This window comes from Hemitrygon akajei, chromosome 5 (assembly GCF_048418815.1).
Source record: "Hemitrygon akajei chromosome 5, sHemAka1.3, whole genome shotgun sequence".
In the NCBI taxonomy this organism is placed as follows: domain Eukaryota; kingdom Metazoa; phylum Chordata; class Chondrichthyes; order Myliobatiformes; family Dasyatidae; genus Hemitrygon; species Hemitrygon akajei.
In genome coordinates, this window is record NC_133128.1 from 125,332,210 (window position 1) to 125,350,247 (window position 18,038).

The following is an 18,038-nucleotide window of genomic DNA, read 5'->3' on the forward strand; positions in this document are numbered from 1 at the left end:
AAAACTATGTACAAGTAGAAAGTCATCTTTTTCTTTTAACAATATTGATTTGTGAGAATAAAATCAGGCCCATGAGGTGTTATGTAGTTAAACCATTTTTCCCAGTATGAATCAAATTGTTCCAGCTTATGATTAACAGATGCTGTTATCTTCTCCATTTTGTAAATGTCCATTGTAATTTCCATCCATGCATTTAAGGTTGGGCTCTCCTGTGATAACCATTTCCTAGTAAGAGTCTTTTTACCAGTCACCAGCAGTATATTTATTAAATATTTATCTCTTTTCAACCATTCTTGAGGTATATACCCAAAATATATGGTCTTACTTTCTAAGGGTACTTCACATTTAAAGATGTCCTGTAGGGCATTGTGTATCCCACTCCAATAGTCTTTGATAACGGGGCTTCCCAGAAAATGTGATAATGGTTTGCATTTTGATTTCCACAATTTTTCCAGCAAACAGGGAGGTTACCATCATAATGGGATTTCTGAGAGGGTGTAATAAAATATCTTATCATGTTTTTCCATCCAAACTCCCTCCATTTCTGTGAACTGGTACACTTCCATTGATACCTCCATATTATTGTCCATTCTCCCTCAGATATAATTATCCCTCCTTCCTTCTCCCATTTTGTTTTAATGTATGAAGCTGAATGTGTTTTGATTTGTCAAACCTTTATACACACTTGAAATGATTCTACTACCGTTATCTGAATTATATGCTTTTCTAAATAGCTCTATCAAACATGTACTTGCCTTGGTTATATTTTTAACCCTCCATTTAACATACTGTCGCATCTGTAAATACCGATGTCTTGTTTTCCTAATAAGTGTTTCTCTTTAGGCATTTCAAAACTGAACAGTGTTCTTTCTTCCATTATATTACAGAGAACTGTTATTCCTTTAGCTGCCCTGTCCTTAAATCTAGCATCCAGTTTATTTGGTGTAAAATCCAAGTCATATGCACACTATTTAAGAATTGCAGTATTTCCCTCCAGTTTATATTCTTTTATAATACTTTTCCATATTTTAAGTGTCCATTTCACCCATGGGTTATCAGTAGTATTTATGTACCTTTGTAGGTTGTTGTCAGTCAAAATTGCCAGTATGAGGATGGGAAGTATCCCCTCCTCGATGTTTTTCTATTGAGCATCATATGATGGTTTGCACCAACATATCACAGCTGCAAAATAATAATCTCTAAGAGAAGGTAGGCCCCATCCCCCCTTTTCCTTGGCTAATTGTAAAGTTTTGAGACAAACTCTAGTTAACTAATGCTTTAAATACTTTATTCAGCTAATTCCTCAGCCAGATGTACACAGATACAGATCAATTGCCTCATAGCTTAACCCATGGAGTACATGGACCATTCTCCTTCCGCAGTTGCCCAGAGATACATCAGCCAGGTTCTGTGACAGCTCATGCCTGCAAAGCCAGAGGTAACAATGAGTGAAATGGGTAAACGTTCCATAGTTAGTACTTTGCACTGGGAGGTGGCTGGGGTGTGGAAAGCGACAAGCATGCAGTGTGGATTTTACACTAAAGCAGCAGTGATTCACGTTCACATCCCGCAGCTTTGTATGTTCTCTCCTGTGACCGTGTGGGCTTCCTTCAGGTGCTCCAGTTTCCTCCACATTCCAAAGAAGTACGATTAGGGTTAGTAAATGGAGGCCGTGCCACGTTGGCTCCTGAAGTGTGTCGAACTTGCGGGCTGCCCCCCAGCACAATCCTCACTGATTTGATTTGACACAAGCAACACATTTCACTGTGTTTCAGTGTACATGTGATAATTAAGCTAACTTAATGTTTAGATCTGGATCTCCTACACAGTTTCAGCCAGTTTTAGCTGTGTTGAGGTGTGTGAAACTAGCAAAACTTAGCAGAAACAGTAGGGACTTTCATAACCACAAGAGATTCTGCAGATGCTGAAAATCTTGAGCAACACTAGCAAAGTGCTGGAGGAATTCAGCAGGTCGGGCTGAATCCATGGAGGGGAATGAACAGTTGATATTTTGGACCTAGTCTTGATGAAGGGTCTTGGCCCAAAACGCTAACTGTTTATAGAATATAGAAATCTACAGCATATTACAGGCCCTTCAGCCCACTATGATGTGCTGACCACTCTAGAAACTGCCTCAAATTACCCTAGCGCATAGCCCTCTATCGTTCTAAGCTCCATGTACCATTTAAGAGTCTCTTAAAAGACCCAGCAGTGTATTCCACACTCTGTGTGTGAAAAACCTACCCCTGACATTCTCTCTGTACCTACATCCAAACACCTTAAAACTGTGCCCTCTCGTGTCAGCCATTTCAGCCCTGGGGAAAACCCTCTGACTATCCACATGATCAATGCCTCTCATCATCTTATACACCTCTATCAGGTCACCTCTCATCCTCCATCACTCCAAGGAGAAAAGGCCAGGTTCAGTCAACCTATTCTCATAAGGCACACTCTCTAATTCAGGCAACATCCTCGTCAATCTCCTCTGCACTCTCTCTATAGTATCCACATCCTTCCTGTAGTGGGGTGACCAGAACTGAGCACAGTACTCCAAGTGAGGTCTGACCAAGGTCTAATATAGCTGTAATATTACCTCACGGCTCTTGAACTCAATCCCACGGTTGATGAATGCCAACACACCATACGCCTTCTTAACAACGCTGTCAACCTGCGTAGCAGCTTTGAGTGTCCTGTGGACACGGACCCCAAGATCTCTCTGTTTATTCCCCTCCTTAGATGTAGCCTGATCGGCTGAGTCTGTTGTGTTCCTCCAACACTTAGTGTGTGTTGCTGTAGGTACTTTCAACCTGTCAGGTACACCCAGGGTGAAGATCGTAGAGAAAACCTTTCCCAGACTATCAGGTTCAAAGGGAGTGTTGGCCTCCTCACGTAGACTAATACAGCAACGGTCCATGTGGACAATGTTCCCATTTAAGCAAGTCCCATTCCCTGCATTTGGCCCAGGTAGCTTGAAACTTTTCCTGTCCTTGTACCTGTCTTTTGAATGTTGTTACTGTACCCACTTCGACCACTTCTGCTGGCAACTCTTTCCACTCCTTCTCTGTGAAGAAGTTACCCCTGAGGCTGTGAACTCACCAGCCGAGTGTGAGGCCTCAGAAGGCAGTGGAGGCCAATTCTCTGGATGCTTTCAGGAAAGAGTTAGATAGAGCTCTTAAAGATAGCGGAGTTAAGGGATATGGGGAGAAGGAAGGAATGGGTTACTGATGGTGGATGATCAGCCATGATCACATTGAATGGCGGTGCTGGCTTGAAGGGCCAATTGGCCTACTCCTGCACCTACTGTCTATTGAGGCCCGGCTTGCACCTGTGAAAGGAAGCCAACTGTAATATGCATGATGAGGTTGTTGATGATGGTTCTAGTGTGTGTAAGGTTGGCTTTGCTGGAGATGATTCCCCTTGTGCTGCCTGTCTTTGCTTTGTTGGTTGCCCAGGACATTAGCTTGTGATGGTTGGCATGGGACAGAAAGACAGATATGTTGGTGATGAAGCTCAGAGCAAAAGAGCTATCCTGAGATTTAATTCTTTGCCTTCTCACCTTAATCCTATGGCTTCTCGTTCTTGATTCCCCAGCCCTGAGAAATAGACTGTGGGCATTCACCCTATCTATACCCGTCATGATTATACACAGGTCTATAAGATCACCTCTCAGGCTCTTATAGTCATTGAGTGAAGTCCTAGTATGCTGAACCTCTCTCTAACCAAGGACGTGATTCTGGTAATATGCTCATAAATCTCCACTGCACTCTTGCCATCTTAATGATGTCTTTCCTATGATAGGGTGACTAAAGCTGTAACAATTCTCCAGCACTGCCTGGGTCAGAGGGCTGTGTATAAGGAGAGTTTTGACAAATAGGTTGTTTTCTCTGGAAGCTGAAGGGAGACTTGATAAATTTTTTTAAAGATTGAGATGCATAGATAGATCAGACAGCCAGTATTTTTTTCCCCAGGGTTGAAATGTCTAATTCAAGCTTCAAGGTTGTTGTCATTCTTGGGTGTAAAGGAAAACAAAATGATTGTTACTCTGGATCCAATGCAGCATAAAAAACAGAATGAACATAAAGAACAAAATTTAAAAAAACAAAAAATATATAAAAGCAATCCTATAAAACACAATGTGCAAGTAACTGTTATTAGAGGGGACTGATTGTGTATATAAGGTGATGCAAGGTGATATGGTGGGTGGGTTAATAGGTGGAGGTGTTGATCAGCCTGATGGCATCAGAAGGCGTGCATTTAAAGCGAGAGGTGGTATTAGCGGGCATGAATTTAAGGTAAGAGAGGGTAAGTTTAAAGGAGGGATATACGGTAAGATTTCTTTAACACAGAGTCGCGGGTGCCTGGAGTGGTAGTGGAGTCAAATACAATTGAGGCATTTTAAGAGGCTTTTGGATAGGCAAATGAGTATGTAGAGAATGGAGGGATAAGGACACTGTGTAAGTAGGAGGGATTAGTTAGGCATTTAATGTCTGGTTTAATTAGCACAGCTTCGTCAGCTGAAGGTCCTGTTCCTGTGCTATCCTGCTCCGTGGTCAATGAAGTGTACAGAATAATACATGGGATACGAGGAGCTCTGACAAATGGCGTGTCCCATTTTAAACCGAGCTGAGAAGAAAATGCGAGGTTATTGAATGCACCCCACAAATTTCCCAAACACTGATCACAAAACAACCTTTCACAATCACCCTGTTTCCATGTTACCAAGCCACTATTAAATCCATCTTTCCATGGATCTTTCAGTCTGGTGTTGGTAGTATCGAGCATTGTTGTCATTGTGCTGCCCTCCCAGCGTCTGACTCCATTGTATCTTGTTGTTCTACTGTGATTGTGCACAAGAAAAGTATAGTGTATGGTGAATATACGTACTTTGATAACACACTCAGTGGTCACTTTATTGGGTACACCTGTACTCGTTAATGCAAATATCTAATCAGCCAATCATGTGGCAGCAACTCATTGCATAAAAGCATGGGGTCATAGTCAAGAGGTTCAGTTCTTCAGACCAAACATCAGAATGGGGAAGAAATGTAACTTTGACCATGGATGGAACGGTTGTTGGTGTCAGATGGGGTGATTTGAGTATCTGAGAAATCGCTGATTTCCTGGGAGTCTCTTGAGTTTACAGAGAATGGTGCAAAAGACAAATAAAATCTAGTGAGTGGCTGTTCTGTGGGCGAAAATGCCTTGTTAATGAGGGCGGTCAGAAGAGAATGGCCAGAATGTTTCAAACTGACAGGAAGACGACTGTAACTCAAACAAACACACGTTACAACAGTGTTGTATAGAAGAGCATCTCTGAATGTACAACATGTCAAATCCTGATGTGGATGGGCTACAGCAGCAGAAGACCACGCTGAGTTCCATCCCTGTACCTAATAATCCATGTACGTGATAGTGGACATCGTTGCATATTCACTGTCCTATTAGTCACAATAATCTTCCGAGAGTTGGGAAGTCTTCATTCAGTAAAACCATGATGCATGTCACCCAGTCATCCTGTGACACTCTCACCAGTACTCCACATCACTCCAGTTTGTTTAGCTGTCTTGCCTTGGCTTTTAGCACAAAAGAAACAAAAAGAATTAGAATAAAATTGTTTGGTGTTTGGTTTTATAAATATTAAGTAACAGGTCCTCTTGCAAGTGTTAGATGAACACTTGAAATGCACTGATGTGATTGACTTTGGGCTGAATTTTGGAGAAGGGGGATTCTTGCAGATTAATTGATAGCCAGCATAGACATAGTGGGCTGAATGGCCTATTTCTGGGTATGCTTGGTGTATTTTACTGCCCATGAATAAATCTTACAGTACATCTTCATAGTGTTCCATAATGTATACATGCTAGATACATTTTTCCAATCCATTGTCAGTTCTTTAGGCTAATTATTCCCTGATTGGTTCATGCAATCAGCTGCTGTATTCGGTGACCTTGGCTTTTGCCTATTACAGAGGATTACACATTACATTTGTCCTAATGTTCTCAGGGTCTGGCTGGAATACGTTCACAACTTTAATACGCTTCTTGCTCATGACACCGTCTGGCCAATTGTTTATCTTCCCAAGCTGGAGTGATTAGCAGCTGTGTCAATATTCATATTCATACCTTGATTATTAATCTTTAATTTTGAAATCACTATTTTTAAATCTGTACTGGTGGCATGCCTTTTATTTAAAAGAATTTCCTTGCATGCTACATCCTTTGGTGTTACATAACTTCCCATGTGATTTATTTTGCCTTCCACTGCTGCTTTGCCTTGCTGAACACCAGTCTGTCTCTGTGCTTGCTTTATACAGCTGTTCAACAGTATAGCAAAGAGCAGGCCCTTCAGCCCACAGTGTTAGTGCTGACCATAATGCCGATTTAAACTGTACTTCTGCCTACACATGGGTCAAAACCTCAGTTCACGTGGCTGTCAGATTCAGATTAGTCTATTGTCATGTTTCGCAGGCTGCAATGCAATCCCTGCTCCCGTGAAGCATTATCAACGCGTCTCAGTGCCTCCTAAGCATCACTGGTACGCTTCCCACTTCCCTCAGCAGCAAGTACCAGTCACCTACCCCTTTGTACAGAATTGTGAAGTTACACAGCGCACACGCGGGCCCACGTGCTCACCATGAAGCGATCTTGCTGTGCTAAGCTGCTGCAGTTATATCGAATAACTCCCAGAACAGGAGTAGCAGAACGTCCTGCTAGCCCCACTTTTCAGGCCGCTCACGGAACCTGGACTTTGTGTTGGAGCTCCTGTTGGTCCGTCCTGTGCAGCAAATCGATCTTGAACCCACCATGCCCGGAAACCTGTGCGTTCATCCTGTTTGGCTGCATTTGCTGCATAGCTTTCTGAGGCCTTGTTGGCTCAAATGCTTCTTTGATGCTCTGAGTACTTGACTCCAGCATGTCCCTGGGCAGCGTGTTCCAACATTTTATAGTTTGTGTTAGTGTGAACTCCTTGCTTTTTCAGAAATGATGCTCATGCCCGTTTGGGCAGCAACACCTCTAGTGTCTTACAGTAGTTATATACTCACCAGATAAGCTGCATACAAACAGCCTACAGCTCACAATCAGTACTCACGGAGGCTGCAATGCCTTACAGATTTTTTTTGGGACGACTGTGTCATCCCTAATTGTATCCCCTGATCTTTGATCGTGGGCTCCAAACCGGTAGCTGCATGATCTCTGGCTTGCGGTTGTAACTTGGTTAATAGGCCACCCAGAGGCACTGGTAGGTTTGTCTACATCATTAAGTACTGGGCCCCGATTCTATTAACAGGATCATTTCCTGTCATTTGCTTATGGCCTTGTTCCAAATACTTTCACCTTTGCCCTCAGTTAGGCTATTTGCCCTAAAGGTTTTCCACCCATTCTATGCATGAATTTCAGTACTATTGGCCGAGACACCTAGTAATGCAGATCTGGTCATTTTTGTGGAGTTGGGCACTTGACAAGTTACCGGGCCTGTCTTCTCATTCACAGCCAGATTTGCAGGCCCCACACGCAGAATGCTGGAGGAGCTCAGCAAGCTGGGCAGCACCTGGTGAAGAGTCTCGGCCCAAAACATGGTCTGTTTATTTCTTCCCAGAGATACTGCCTGACCTGCTGAGTTCCTCCAGCACTTTGTGTGTTGCTCAAGATTTACAGTGTAAGCAGAACCTCTAATATTTCATATTTGCAGGCACTACCTCTTCCTTCTCCCTCGGTTCTTGAGCCTGCACCTCTGACTCGCCCTACCAATGCAGTCATGTGGTCACTCGATGACCTTGGCAAACTCAGTACTTTTGATCGCTGTGATCCTTTGCTCTCCTATCCAGGACGTGTGTTCAGTGAGTTCTCCCTCTCAATGAAGCCCATTGCGTGGTATGTCTGCTTTATTTAAAGGTTTGTCTCAGATTGACCTGTGTGCCCAGTAATGACCATAAACTCCCTTGCATATGTTGCCATATGCTGCTGGCAGAGTCAAAGGGAAAGGAGTAAAGGAGAATTTTACTCATGGAAATCAAATTTAATATAAACATAAGAAAGCAGGAACAGGAGAAGACATTCAGTCCCTCGTAACGGCCCAATATTGGTGGAAGACACTGTGGCCCAGTGGGTAAACCACACTGCCTTCCAGCGCCAGAGACCCGGGTTCAACCTTTGGTGCTATCTGTGCAGAGTTTGCATGCTCCCCCAGTGACTGTATGGCTTTCTGCTGGGCGCTCCTGTTTCCTCGCACGTCCCAGGGACGTGTGGATCAGTAGGTTAGTTGGCTGCTATAAATCCCCCCCCAAAGCATGCAGGTGAGTGAATCTGGGGTGGGAGTCGATAGAATGTGGGGAGATTGAGATTAAGGTAGCATTCATGTTAACAGTTGGACAGTGGGCCTAAGGGCCTGTCTCCATGTTGTAACTCTTCACGAGGATGATTCTGGGAATGAAAGGGTTATCATATGAGGAACGTTTGATGGCTCTGGACCTGTACTCACTGGAATTTAGAAGGATGAGGTGGGTCCTCATTGAAACCTTTCAAATGTTGAAAGGCCTAGACAGAGTAGATGTGGAAAGGATGTTTCCCATGGTGGGGGAGTCTAGAACAAGAGGGCACAGCCTCATGATAGAGGGGCATCCATTTAAAACAGAGATGCTGAGAAATTTCTTTAGCCGGAGGGTGGTGAAATTGTGGAAATGATTACCACAGCCAGCTGTGGAGGCCAGGTCGTTGGGTGTATTTAAGGCAGAGCTTGATAGGTTCTCGATTGAACACAGCATCAAAGGTTATGAGGAGAAGGCCGGGTAGTGGGGCTGAGGAGGGAAAAAAACATAGTTCAGCCATGATTGAATGGTGGAGCAGACTCAATGGGCTAAAATGTTCCTATGTCTTACAGTCTTATGGTTTATTAATTTAGGACAGCTTCTGTCCTGCTCTTATCAGACTCATGAACAGAACCCTTGTACGTTACAGACGAATTCTTGATCTCTTAGTCTACCTATGAAGTCTGTAACTTCATACTTTCTACCTATACTGCTCTTTACAACTCATCTATTCAATATTATTTATTACTTTTAATTATTATTTTTTGTTTTATATTTGCGCAGTGTGTCTTTTGCGCAATGGTTGTTTGACCATCTTTGTGTGTAGTTTTTCATTGATTCTGTTGTATTTCTTTGTTCTACTATGAATGCCTGCAAGAGAGTGAGTCTCAGGATAGTACATTGTGACATAAAGGTACTTTGATTTAAAAAAATTACCCCAGACTTTTTCGACAGCTCCAACACTATGTTCTGTGTTCTGTTTTTACACCTTGATGTACTTGTGTATGGCTTGATCTGCCTAGAAGGAATACAGAGAAAAGCTTTCCACTGTATCTCCGTGCGTGTGAGAGCAATAATCAATGCCAAGTCATAGCTGAACTGCTCCAGGCTTCATCTTTCGTGTATCATTTCCCCAAAACCCTCAACCCAATTCCCTGTTCTCTCAAGATTTTACCTAGTTCCTCTTTAAGTAGCCACACTGGTCTAACTCTGCAACCCTTGGGGTCGAGAACTCCAGAGATTTGCCCTCCCCCCCCCCCCCCCCATGAGAAGATGCTCTTCTTTTTACCACTGGCTCCTGAAGGTTATGAATGTAGCAATATCTTGGGTGATAACTGTAGTAGGAAGTTGCACTTGGAAATTTGTGGCAGCATGCTTGTGCAAAATTTGCTAACTCTTGGAGCTTTCATTCATCCCATCTCGTGTCTCTAACCACTTCGGCCTGCTGTCGTTAATTCCCTTGTGGAACACGACCCTTTCAAATATTTACCAAGCAAATAGAATCTGCATTGCCCATCTGGATGAGCTTTGACTGTCAAACAGCCTTTTCCCGTCAGTGGCCACTTTATTAGGTACCTCCTGTGATTAATAAAGTTGCCTCTGATTGTATGCTCATGGTCTGCTGCTCTAGCCCATCCACTTCAAGGTATGACGTGTTGTGTTCAGAAATGACGTTCTGCACACCACTGTTGTATTGTGTGGTTATTTGAGTTACTGTCAGCTTGAACCAGTCTGGCCAATCCCCTCTGACCTCTCATTACCGAGGTATTTTCACCCATAGAACTGATGCTCACTGATTATATTTTTTGTTTTTTTGCACCATTCCCTGTAAACTCCAGAGATTATTATAGGTGAAAATCCCAGATCAGCAGTTCTGTGATACTCAAACCACCCCATCTGGCACCAACAATCAGTCACAGTCACTTAGATCACATTTCTTCCTCATTCTGATGTTTGGGCTGAACAACATCTGAACCTCTTGACCACGTCTGCATGCTTTTTGCATTGATTTGCTGCCACATGATTGGTTGATTAGATATTTGCATTAACGAGCAGGCGTATCTAATAAAGTGGCCATTGAATGTCCTGTGCAAGTCGGAACAGCGTCTTCAAACAAAGTAGAATCATACAGCATGGAAACATACTTTGGCTCAGAAGGTCCATACCAACTAAGGTGTCCAACTAAGCTAGTTCCATTTGTCCATGACTGGTCTATATCCCTAGTGTAAACCTTTCTTATCCATCTACCTGTCCCAAGTGTCTTTTAAATGTTGTTAATTTACATGTTTCAACCACTTCCTCTGGTAGCTTACTCCATATCCTGACCACCCTATGGGTGAAAACGTTGCCCCTCTGACTCCTATTAAATCTTTCTCCTCTCATCTTAAACTTGTGCCCTCTTGTCCTTGATTCTCCAACCTGGGAAGGAGAATGCATACATTCCTCCTATCTGTGCAGCTCATGAGAGCACAATAGGAATACCTCTCGGTGTCCTGTGCTTCAGTGAATCAAGTCCCAGTTTATCTAACCTCTCAATCCCTCAAGCCCAGGCAACATCTTTGTAAATCTGCTCTGTACTCTTTCCAGTTTAATGGTACCTTCCCTATGGCAGGGTGGCCAAGACACCAACATCTTGAACAACTGCGATATAACATCACAGTTTCTGTACTCGGTGCTGTGACTGATGAAGACCAGCCTTCTTCACCACCTTGTCTACCATCACTGCAGGACTTGTATTTGTCCAGGACAAAGAAAGGGGGCAGGTAGAAATCATAGAAACATAGAAAATAGGTCCGGGAGTAGGCTATTTGGCCCTTCAAGCCTGCACCGCCATTCAGTATGATCATGGCTAATCATCCAACTCAGAACCCTGTACCTGCTTTCTCTCCATACCCCCGATCCCTTTAGCCACAAGGGCCATATCTAACTCCCTCTTAAATATAGCCAATGAACCGGCCTCAACTGTTTCCTGTGCCAGAGAATTCCACAGATTCACCACTCTCTGTGTGAAGAAGTTTTTCCTCATCTCGGTCCTAAAAGGCTTCCCCTTTATCCTTAAACTGTGACCCCTGGCAGTTTGCCTGGTGGGTAATTTTCTAAACTAGAAAGTGCTGTAGGGCTATTAAAACTAAAACCTCATGCCATCTCTTCCATCAGGCATTTAGTCTGATCAACCATTCCAGTTATCCCCTCACCCACCTCTGTGACTGCATTGCACTTTGAGCTATTGCTGTTTACATTGTAAATACATGCTGGTATTTATATATGCATATTTTATTCCGTATCTGTGCTTCCAACTTTATTTTTATATAAATATTTATTTTCAAACAGCCCTTCTGGTCCTTTGAGCCACGCCACCCAGTTACCCCTGATTTAATCCTAGCCTAATCACGGGACAGCTTACAATGACCAATTAACCTACCAACCAGTAGGTTTTTGGACCGTGGGAGGAAAACAGAGCACCTGGAGGAAACCCATGCAGCCAAGGGGAGAATGTACACTCCTTACAGACAGCTGCAGGAATTGCACCTGGGTCACTGGAAATGTAAAGCGTTGTGCTACTACATTTGTGTACCCCTGTTGAATGTTGTAGTCTTTTGTTGCACACTGAGCCATTTTCTTAATTCATGTCAATGTATATGGCACAAATAAAGTTGATCTTTGATCCTACTGTGATGCCACTTTCAGGGAACCATGTTCTAGTACTGGTAGGTCCCTCAGTTGTAAAACACTTCCAAGAGCTCTACCACTCACTGTGAAAGTTCTACCTTCCTTTGCCAATCCAAGAACAAAAGATTTGCTCTTACACTCAGTGCTGCATAATTAAGTACCTGCTCATTAATGCAAATATCTGATTAGCCAATCATTTGGCAGCAGTTCAAAGCCTAAAAGCATGCATATATGGTCAAGAGATTCAGCTGTTGTTCAGATCAAACATCAGAGAGGGGAAGAAATGTGATCTAAGTGATTTTTGACCATGGAATGGTGCCAGATGGGGTGGTTTGAGTATCCCAGAAACTGCTGCTCTGCTGGTGAATGATGCGGAAAAACAAAGAAAAAGCATCCCGTGAGAGGCAGTGCTCGTTTAAGAAGAGTGCTTGAGCACCTTGTTTAAGAGGGGAGGTTGGAGGAGAATGGCCAGACTGGTACAAGCTGACAGGAAGGTGACAGCAACTCAAATAACCACGTGTTACAACAGTGGTGTGCAGAAGAGCATCTCTGAGGGCACAAAATATTGAACCTTGAACTGGATGGGCTACAGCAGCCAGAAGCCACGAATATACACTCAGAGGCCACTTTATTAGACACAGGAGGTACTTAATAAGTTGTCCACTGAGGTATACTTAAGACTTAATTAAAACCATATTTCTGGGGTTCACCTAAGATTTAACTCTCAGCAGTGCACAGAAGATTTGTCTTTCTCTGAGAAGGTCCGGGGCACTCCGGGAAAGTCAGCAATCTGAGTTTTGACCAATGTAAAGAAAATAATTGGCTGTGTGTACATCTCCATTGTCCATCAAAGACCCCTCCGATCAGCTTATCAATGCGTTGCTGTCAGTATATTCAGAGTGGAGATTTCTCTCTTGAGTGCCCAGCTATACCTAAGATTACATGGCAGAATGGAGCTCTTTGTGTCTCCTACAAGCCTGTGTACAGTGATCAGTGCCCAGCGTAAAGGTCTGTAAGTGATACTGGGAAGCTGCAATTATTATCATTGGGCCTTGTTGAGTTAATTAAATTGGAGCTAGTCAGCCTGTGAATAATTCAGAGAGCGTCTGGATCCTGTCCTGTTCTTGGCTGTCGATCCAGTGAGCCAGGTGAGTAAAAACTGGTCGAGGAGGAGGAGGCATTAAGCGCATCTTAAGGGAGATAAACAGAGTGGTTTAGGGAGGGAATTGCAGGGTTTGGAGACTAACCAACTTTGAGGGCACATCTACTGCTGGAGAGGTGAAGGAAGGCCAGTATGCCCAAAACGTTTAGCCTGTTGAAATATTTTTCTGATGAGGTTGGACGGAGGTGATGCAGAGGGGTTACTAAGCTTCCCTGTTAAGCAGTCACTTCCACTGTAGTTTTCATTAGAAGTACCAAATAAAACCTGACTCCGGGAAGGAATTTAGAACGTTGCTAATGTTTCAGAAATACATCCATATGAATAACAGGGATCAACATTTGTATGGCATTTTCTCACGTGGTAACATGCTCCAAGGTACTTTATAGACAAAGCCAGTCCCCAGCCGGACAGTTTGTTGACCTGGTTGTGAGACTGGCTGAGTAACAGGATCAGAGAGGAAAGGTAATAGGTGAGATATGATTAATTTGAGGCTTCAAATGGGGACCATGTTCACAGCTTGCTGAGGCGGTGGGATTGGAGCCAGAGTACACCCACCCGGTCACGGGGAGAATGTGCTAACTCCTCATAGGCAGACCCGGATCGGTAATTGCTGACTCTGCGATAGTGATGTGTGAACTGCTATGTAACCCGAACAACGCTCATAAGGAAAACATAAATTGTACTAAGATTTTCTAAGAGAGAACACAATTGGAACAAAAAAAAAGTCCTTTTGAATGTCAAGTGATCAAAGTGGCCATAGAGTAGCTAAACTGCCGTGATTAGGGTTGTGCTGACTGGTTAAAGAGCTGGATGGTTGAAGTTGAAGGGAAGTACTTGGGTGCAGTATAGAACCTAAGGCTCCTACACCCCCTGCCACCGCGGTGCAGCAGCGAGAATGGCTTGGATGGTGGGGGCCCTTGGCGACGAATGCTGCCGCTCCCTGCAGTGTGCTTAATGGTGGAGATGGTCTTCCCTTTGATGGCTATATCCACAACTCTTTGTAGGCTTTTCTGAACAATGGCATTAGTGTTTACACACCAGGCTGTGATGTAACCAGTCAGGATGCTCTCCACTGCACAACTGTCGAAGTTTGTCAGAGTTTTAGATGGCATGCTGAATCTCTGCAAACTTTTAAGGAAGTAGAGGTGCTGCCTTTGTGATGGCTCTGTGGACCCAGGACAGTTCCGATGTTGTTTGCAAACAGAATGGGCATTATAAATATATATGAAGGCAGACAGTTAAAATCAGTGGCCTTCTTTTGCCTTTTACAGTGAATAATGCACAGCTGATGCATTGTTGAGGGTGAGCTTTAAGCACACCCTTAGTCTGTGCGCTCCTCTGACATGAAATGGTGGTGCAGTGGGCTTGCCAGTGTACACCATCTTTGGCTTCATACAAAAATGGCACCTGAGCTCCCACAGATTGCTGCCCAAATGTAAAAACCAGCCTGGGTCTTCATTGCCATAGTTGGACTCTGGTCCAGGGAAGGAGACTCGTCAATTAGGCCCTTTCTCAAACTGTAAGGAATGGTTGAGGGGTTGCAGTGATTTTAGTTATATCAGCAGCCTGGAGATTGCAGCATCTTTGCCAGCCACAAAACTGAGGAGGACAGCAAATAGCAGCGGAGAAAAGTGCTAATTACAGACCAGTGAGCCTATCGTCAGCCGCAGGAAAGTTACAGGAAAAGTTTTGTGAGTGACAGGAGAAGTCTTGACTTGGGAAGGCAGGGACGTGACACGCTTGTGCAGGAACACTTTTCATACAGAATGGGTTAGCTGAAGTTGTGGAATTCATTGCTGAATCAGTGAATTTTTGGCCCATCTTAGAAAGTGGTATGATGTGTATTAGTGGATTTCATGACCACGAACCCCTTTGTAACCAGATATCTACTTTCTGTTGGGCCTGGGAACAGGAGACAAAGGCTGCAGTGCGTGCAGACAGAAGTTACGCTGTTGTTCCTCAGTGTTGAGTTGGGGGTCCATATAACACAACGGGAGAGAAAGGACTGAGAGAAAAGCGTGAGCGGTGCGCTGAAGTTTAATCACAACCTAGAGACGCCTGCGTGGCTCTTTATTGCCGTGAGTGTGCAGGGTGTAATCACAGTAACACCAGGTCTGGAGAGGTGCCATTTCACTGGCTGGCAAGTCGAGGTTGTTTGGCTGTCACTTGAGAGCTCTTTTCCGAGCTCTGCAGCCTTCCCATGTCAGCTGGTGACTGGTTAGTGAAGGATTATCTGCTACATTATTCACATGCCGAAATCCAGCGAGTATTATTTCCATGCAAGTGTTGCTCTCACCTCCTGGAAGCTGCTGAAGCGGCCGGCCCCTTGGGTGGAAGAGGGAGTGAGAGGGAAAGAGACTCTAGGCAGGTGGCAGGCTCGAGGGAGAGAGTCGAGACGGCCGCAGGATTGTCCCAGGGGCTTTTAGCTTCACAATATACACCTAGTAGCCACTTTATTAGGTACCTCCTGTACCTTATAGAGTGGCCACTGAGTGTATGTTCATTGTCTTCTGCTGCTGTAGCCCGACCACTTCACAGTTTGGTGTGTTGTGCATTCAGAGATGCTCTTCTGCACCTAACTGTTGTGTGGTTATATGAGTTACTGTGGCCTTCCTGTCAGCTTGAACCAGTCTGACCGTTCTCCTCTGACCTCTCTCGTTAACGAGGTGATTTCACCCACAGAACTGGCACTCACTGGGTTTTTTTTGTTTTTCACACCATTCTCTGTAAACTCCAGAGGCTGTTGTGCATGAAAATCCCAGGAGTTTCTGAGATGGCCATACCCCCCCCCCCCCCTCTTCTGGCACCAACAATCATTCCACAGTCAAACTCACTGAGATCAGATTTCTTCCCCATTCTGATGTTTGGTCTGAACCTCTTGACTGTGTCTGCATGCTTTTATGCATTGAGTTGCTGCCACTTGATTGGTTGATTAGATATTTGTGTTAACGAGCAGGTGTAGCTGATAAAGCGGCCATGGAGAGTCCAGCTCTCAAGGCAGAGGTAAGAAGAGCAGATTTCTGTAGTGTTTTTCATGATGTCAATCTGCCTGAAGAGCTTTAGAAGTGTACTCAAGGTGCACAGTCAGTGTCGTGAAGAGATATGAACACAGCCACACCCGCAAGCTCAGAAACCATTGCCTCATTTGTGAAAAGTAGGTGAGAGGTCGCAGGAAACCCAGTAATAAATCCATTGATGGGAATGTCGGGGGGGGGGGGGCGCGGGGTGGGACGTGTCACACAAAGCAGAGCAAATACCACTACTCTCTGAATGTGTTGTGACACTGACGGGGAAATGAGGGCCCTGAGTGGCTTTCAATCGGTTCTTCCAACATCAAGCCTGATCTTGCATCAATCCTTCCCTTTTGAAGTGAAGAATGAGGAGCGTTTGATGGCTACGGGCCTGTACTGGTAGGAGTTTAGAATGAAGGGAGGATCTCAATGAAACCCATCGACTATTGAAAGCTCTAGACAGAGTACACGTGGAGAGGATTTTTCCTATAGTGGGAGAGTCTAGGAGCAGAGGGCTTAGCCTCAAAATACAAGGGTGACCCTTTAGAACAGATGAGGAGGAATTTCTGAGTCAGAGGGTGGTGAATCTGTGGAATTCATCGCCACAGATGGCTGTGGAGGCCGTGTCATTGGGTATATTTAGAGCAGAGGTTGATAAGTTCTTGATTAATCAGGGCGTCAAAGGTTACAGGAGAGGGCAAGAGAATGGGGTTGACAAGAATAATAAATCAGGCATGATAGATTCGATGGGCTGAATGGCCCAACTCTTCTCCTATATCTTATGGTCTGCCTGCTCAGAGTGGCTGGCTACTCATGGATCTTTCTCACTTCCTTGCAGGTTTGGTTGCCTGGCCTTGTCGTTTGGTTGTACCCTGGGATTGAACTGAAAGCCATCCCTGGCCGTCTGCCTCATGCACACACACAGTGTAATGGCCAGTCCGCAGGAGGCTCTGACCTGGTCGCCCCCCTCTAACCTCATCAACCAGAACCTGAAGGAAGAGCTGGGGACGCCGGGGCAAAGGGCCAGGGTCCGAGGAGTGGAGCACAAGCCGGCGTACTCTCCCCCCGAGATCCTGGATAACCTGCAGGAGAAGGGGCTGCCCCACGGGGACAACTCCAACCACGCTGTCACCGTCACCGTGCTGACCAGCCTCAGCGAGGACTCCCGCGACCACTTTGAGAACAGCGTGTTGCAGCTGAGGGAGCACGAGGAGGCTGGGCCCACCAGGACCGCCGAGGATGGGAATGGGAACGGGAACGGGGATGGTGGCAGTGGCGGTGACGGTGACCGCAGCAAGCCAGATGAAATGAGGGTTCACTATAACCGCACAGGCTCGGGGTCGGGGTCTGGCTCGGGTGGATTCCTGGAGGGGCTGTTTGGCTGCTTAAGACCAGTGTGGAACATCATTGGAAAAGCCTATTCCACGGATTACAAGCTGCAACAGCAAGGTATGTGCCATCGGTGCTGTCTTTCCTCATACCGGTCAGTAACGTCTCACCAGGCAATGATTGCCACCCTCCCTTCAAAGTCCGCTGGTCCTGTTTCTAGCGCTTCTTTTCAACTCACCAGGCCCCGTTTCCAGTGTTCCCTCTAAATCCGCAGTTCCCGCAATTCCCACATTCCCTGTGTATTTCACTTTAAACTCACCAGGCCCTGTTTCCAGTGTTCCCAGTAAATCCCCAGTTCCTGCAATTCCCACCTTACCTGTGTATTTCACTTTAAACTCACCAGGCCCTGTTTCCAGTGTTCCCAGTAAATCCCTGGTTCCTGCAATTCCCACATTCCCTGTGTATTTCACTTTAAACTCACCAGGCCCTGTTTCCAGTGTTCCCAGTAAATCCCTGGTTCCTGCAATTCCCACATTCCCTGTGTATTTCACTTTAAACTCAC

At 44.9% G+C, this 18,038-nt stretch overlaps 1 protein-coding gene across 7 annotated transcripts in view; it reads left to right on the forward strand.

The window, feature by feature from the left end:
- Positions 1 to 18,038, forward strand: part of map3k13 (mitogen-activated protein kinase kinase kinase 13) — a 179,956-nt gene that overhangs the window by 108,074 nt on the left and 53,844 nt on the right. For all 7 annotated transcript variants that reach the window (XM_073046402.1, XM_073046404.1, XM_073046401.1 and 4 more), the window contains one exon: positions 16,986 to 17,596. In XM_073046402.1, the coding sequence (XP_072902503.1) occupies positions 17,059 to 17,596 (538 nt within the window). In that variant the 5' untranslated portion in view covers positions 16,986 to 17,058. The remainder of the gene's footprint in view (positions 1 to 16,985; positions 17,597 to 18,038) is intronic.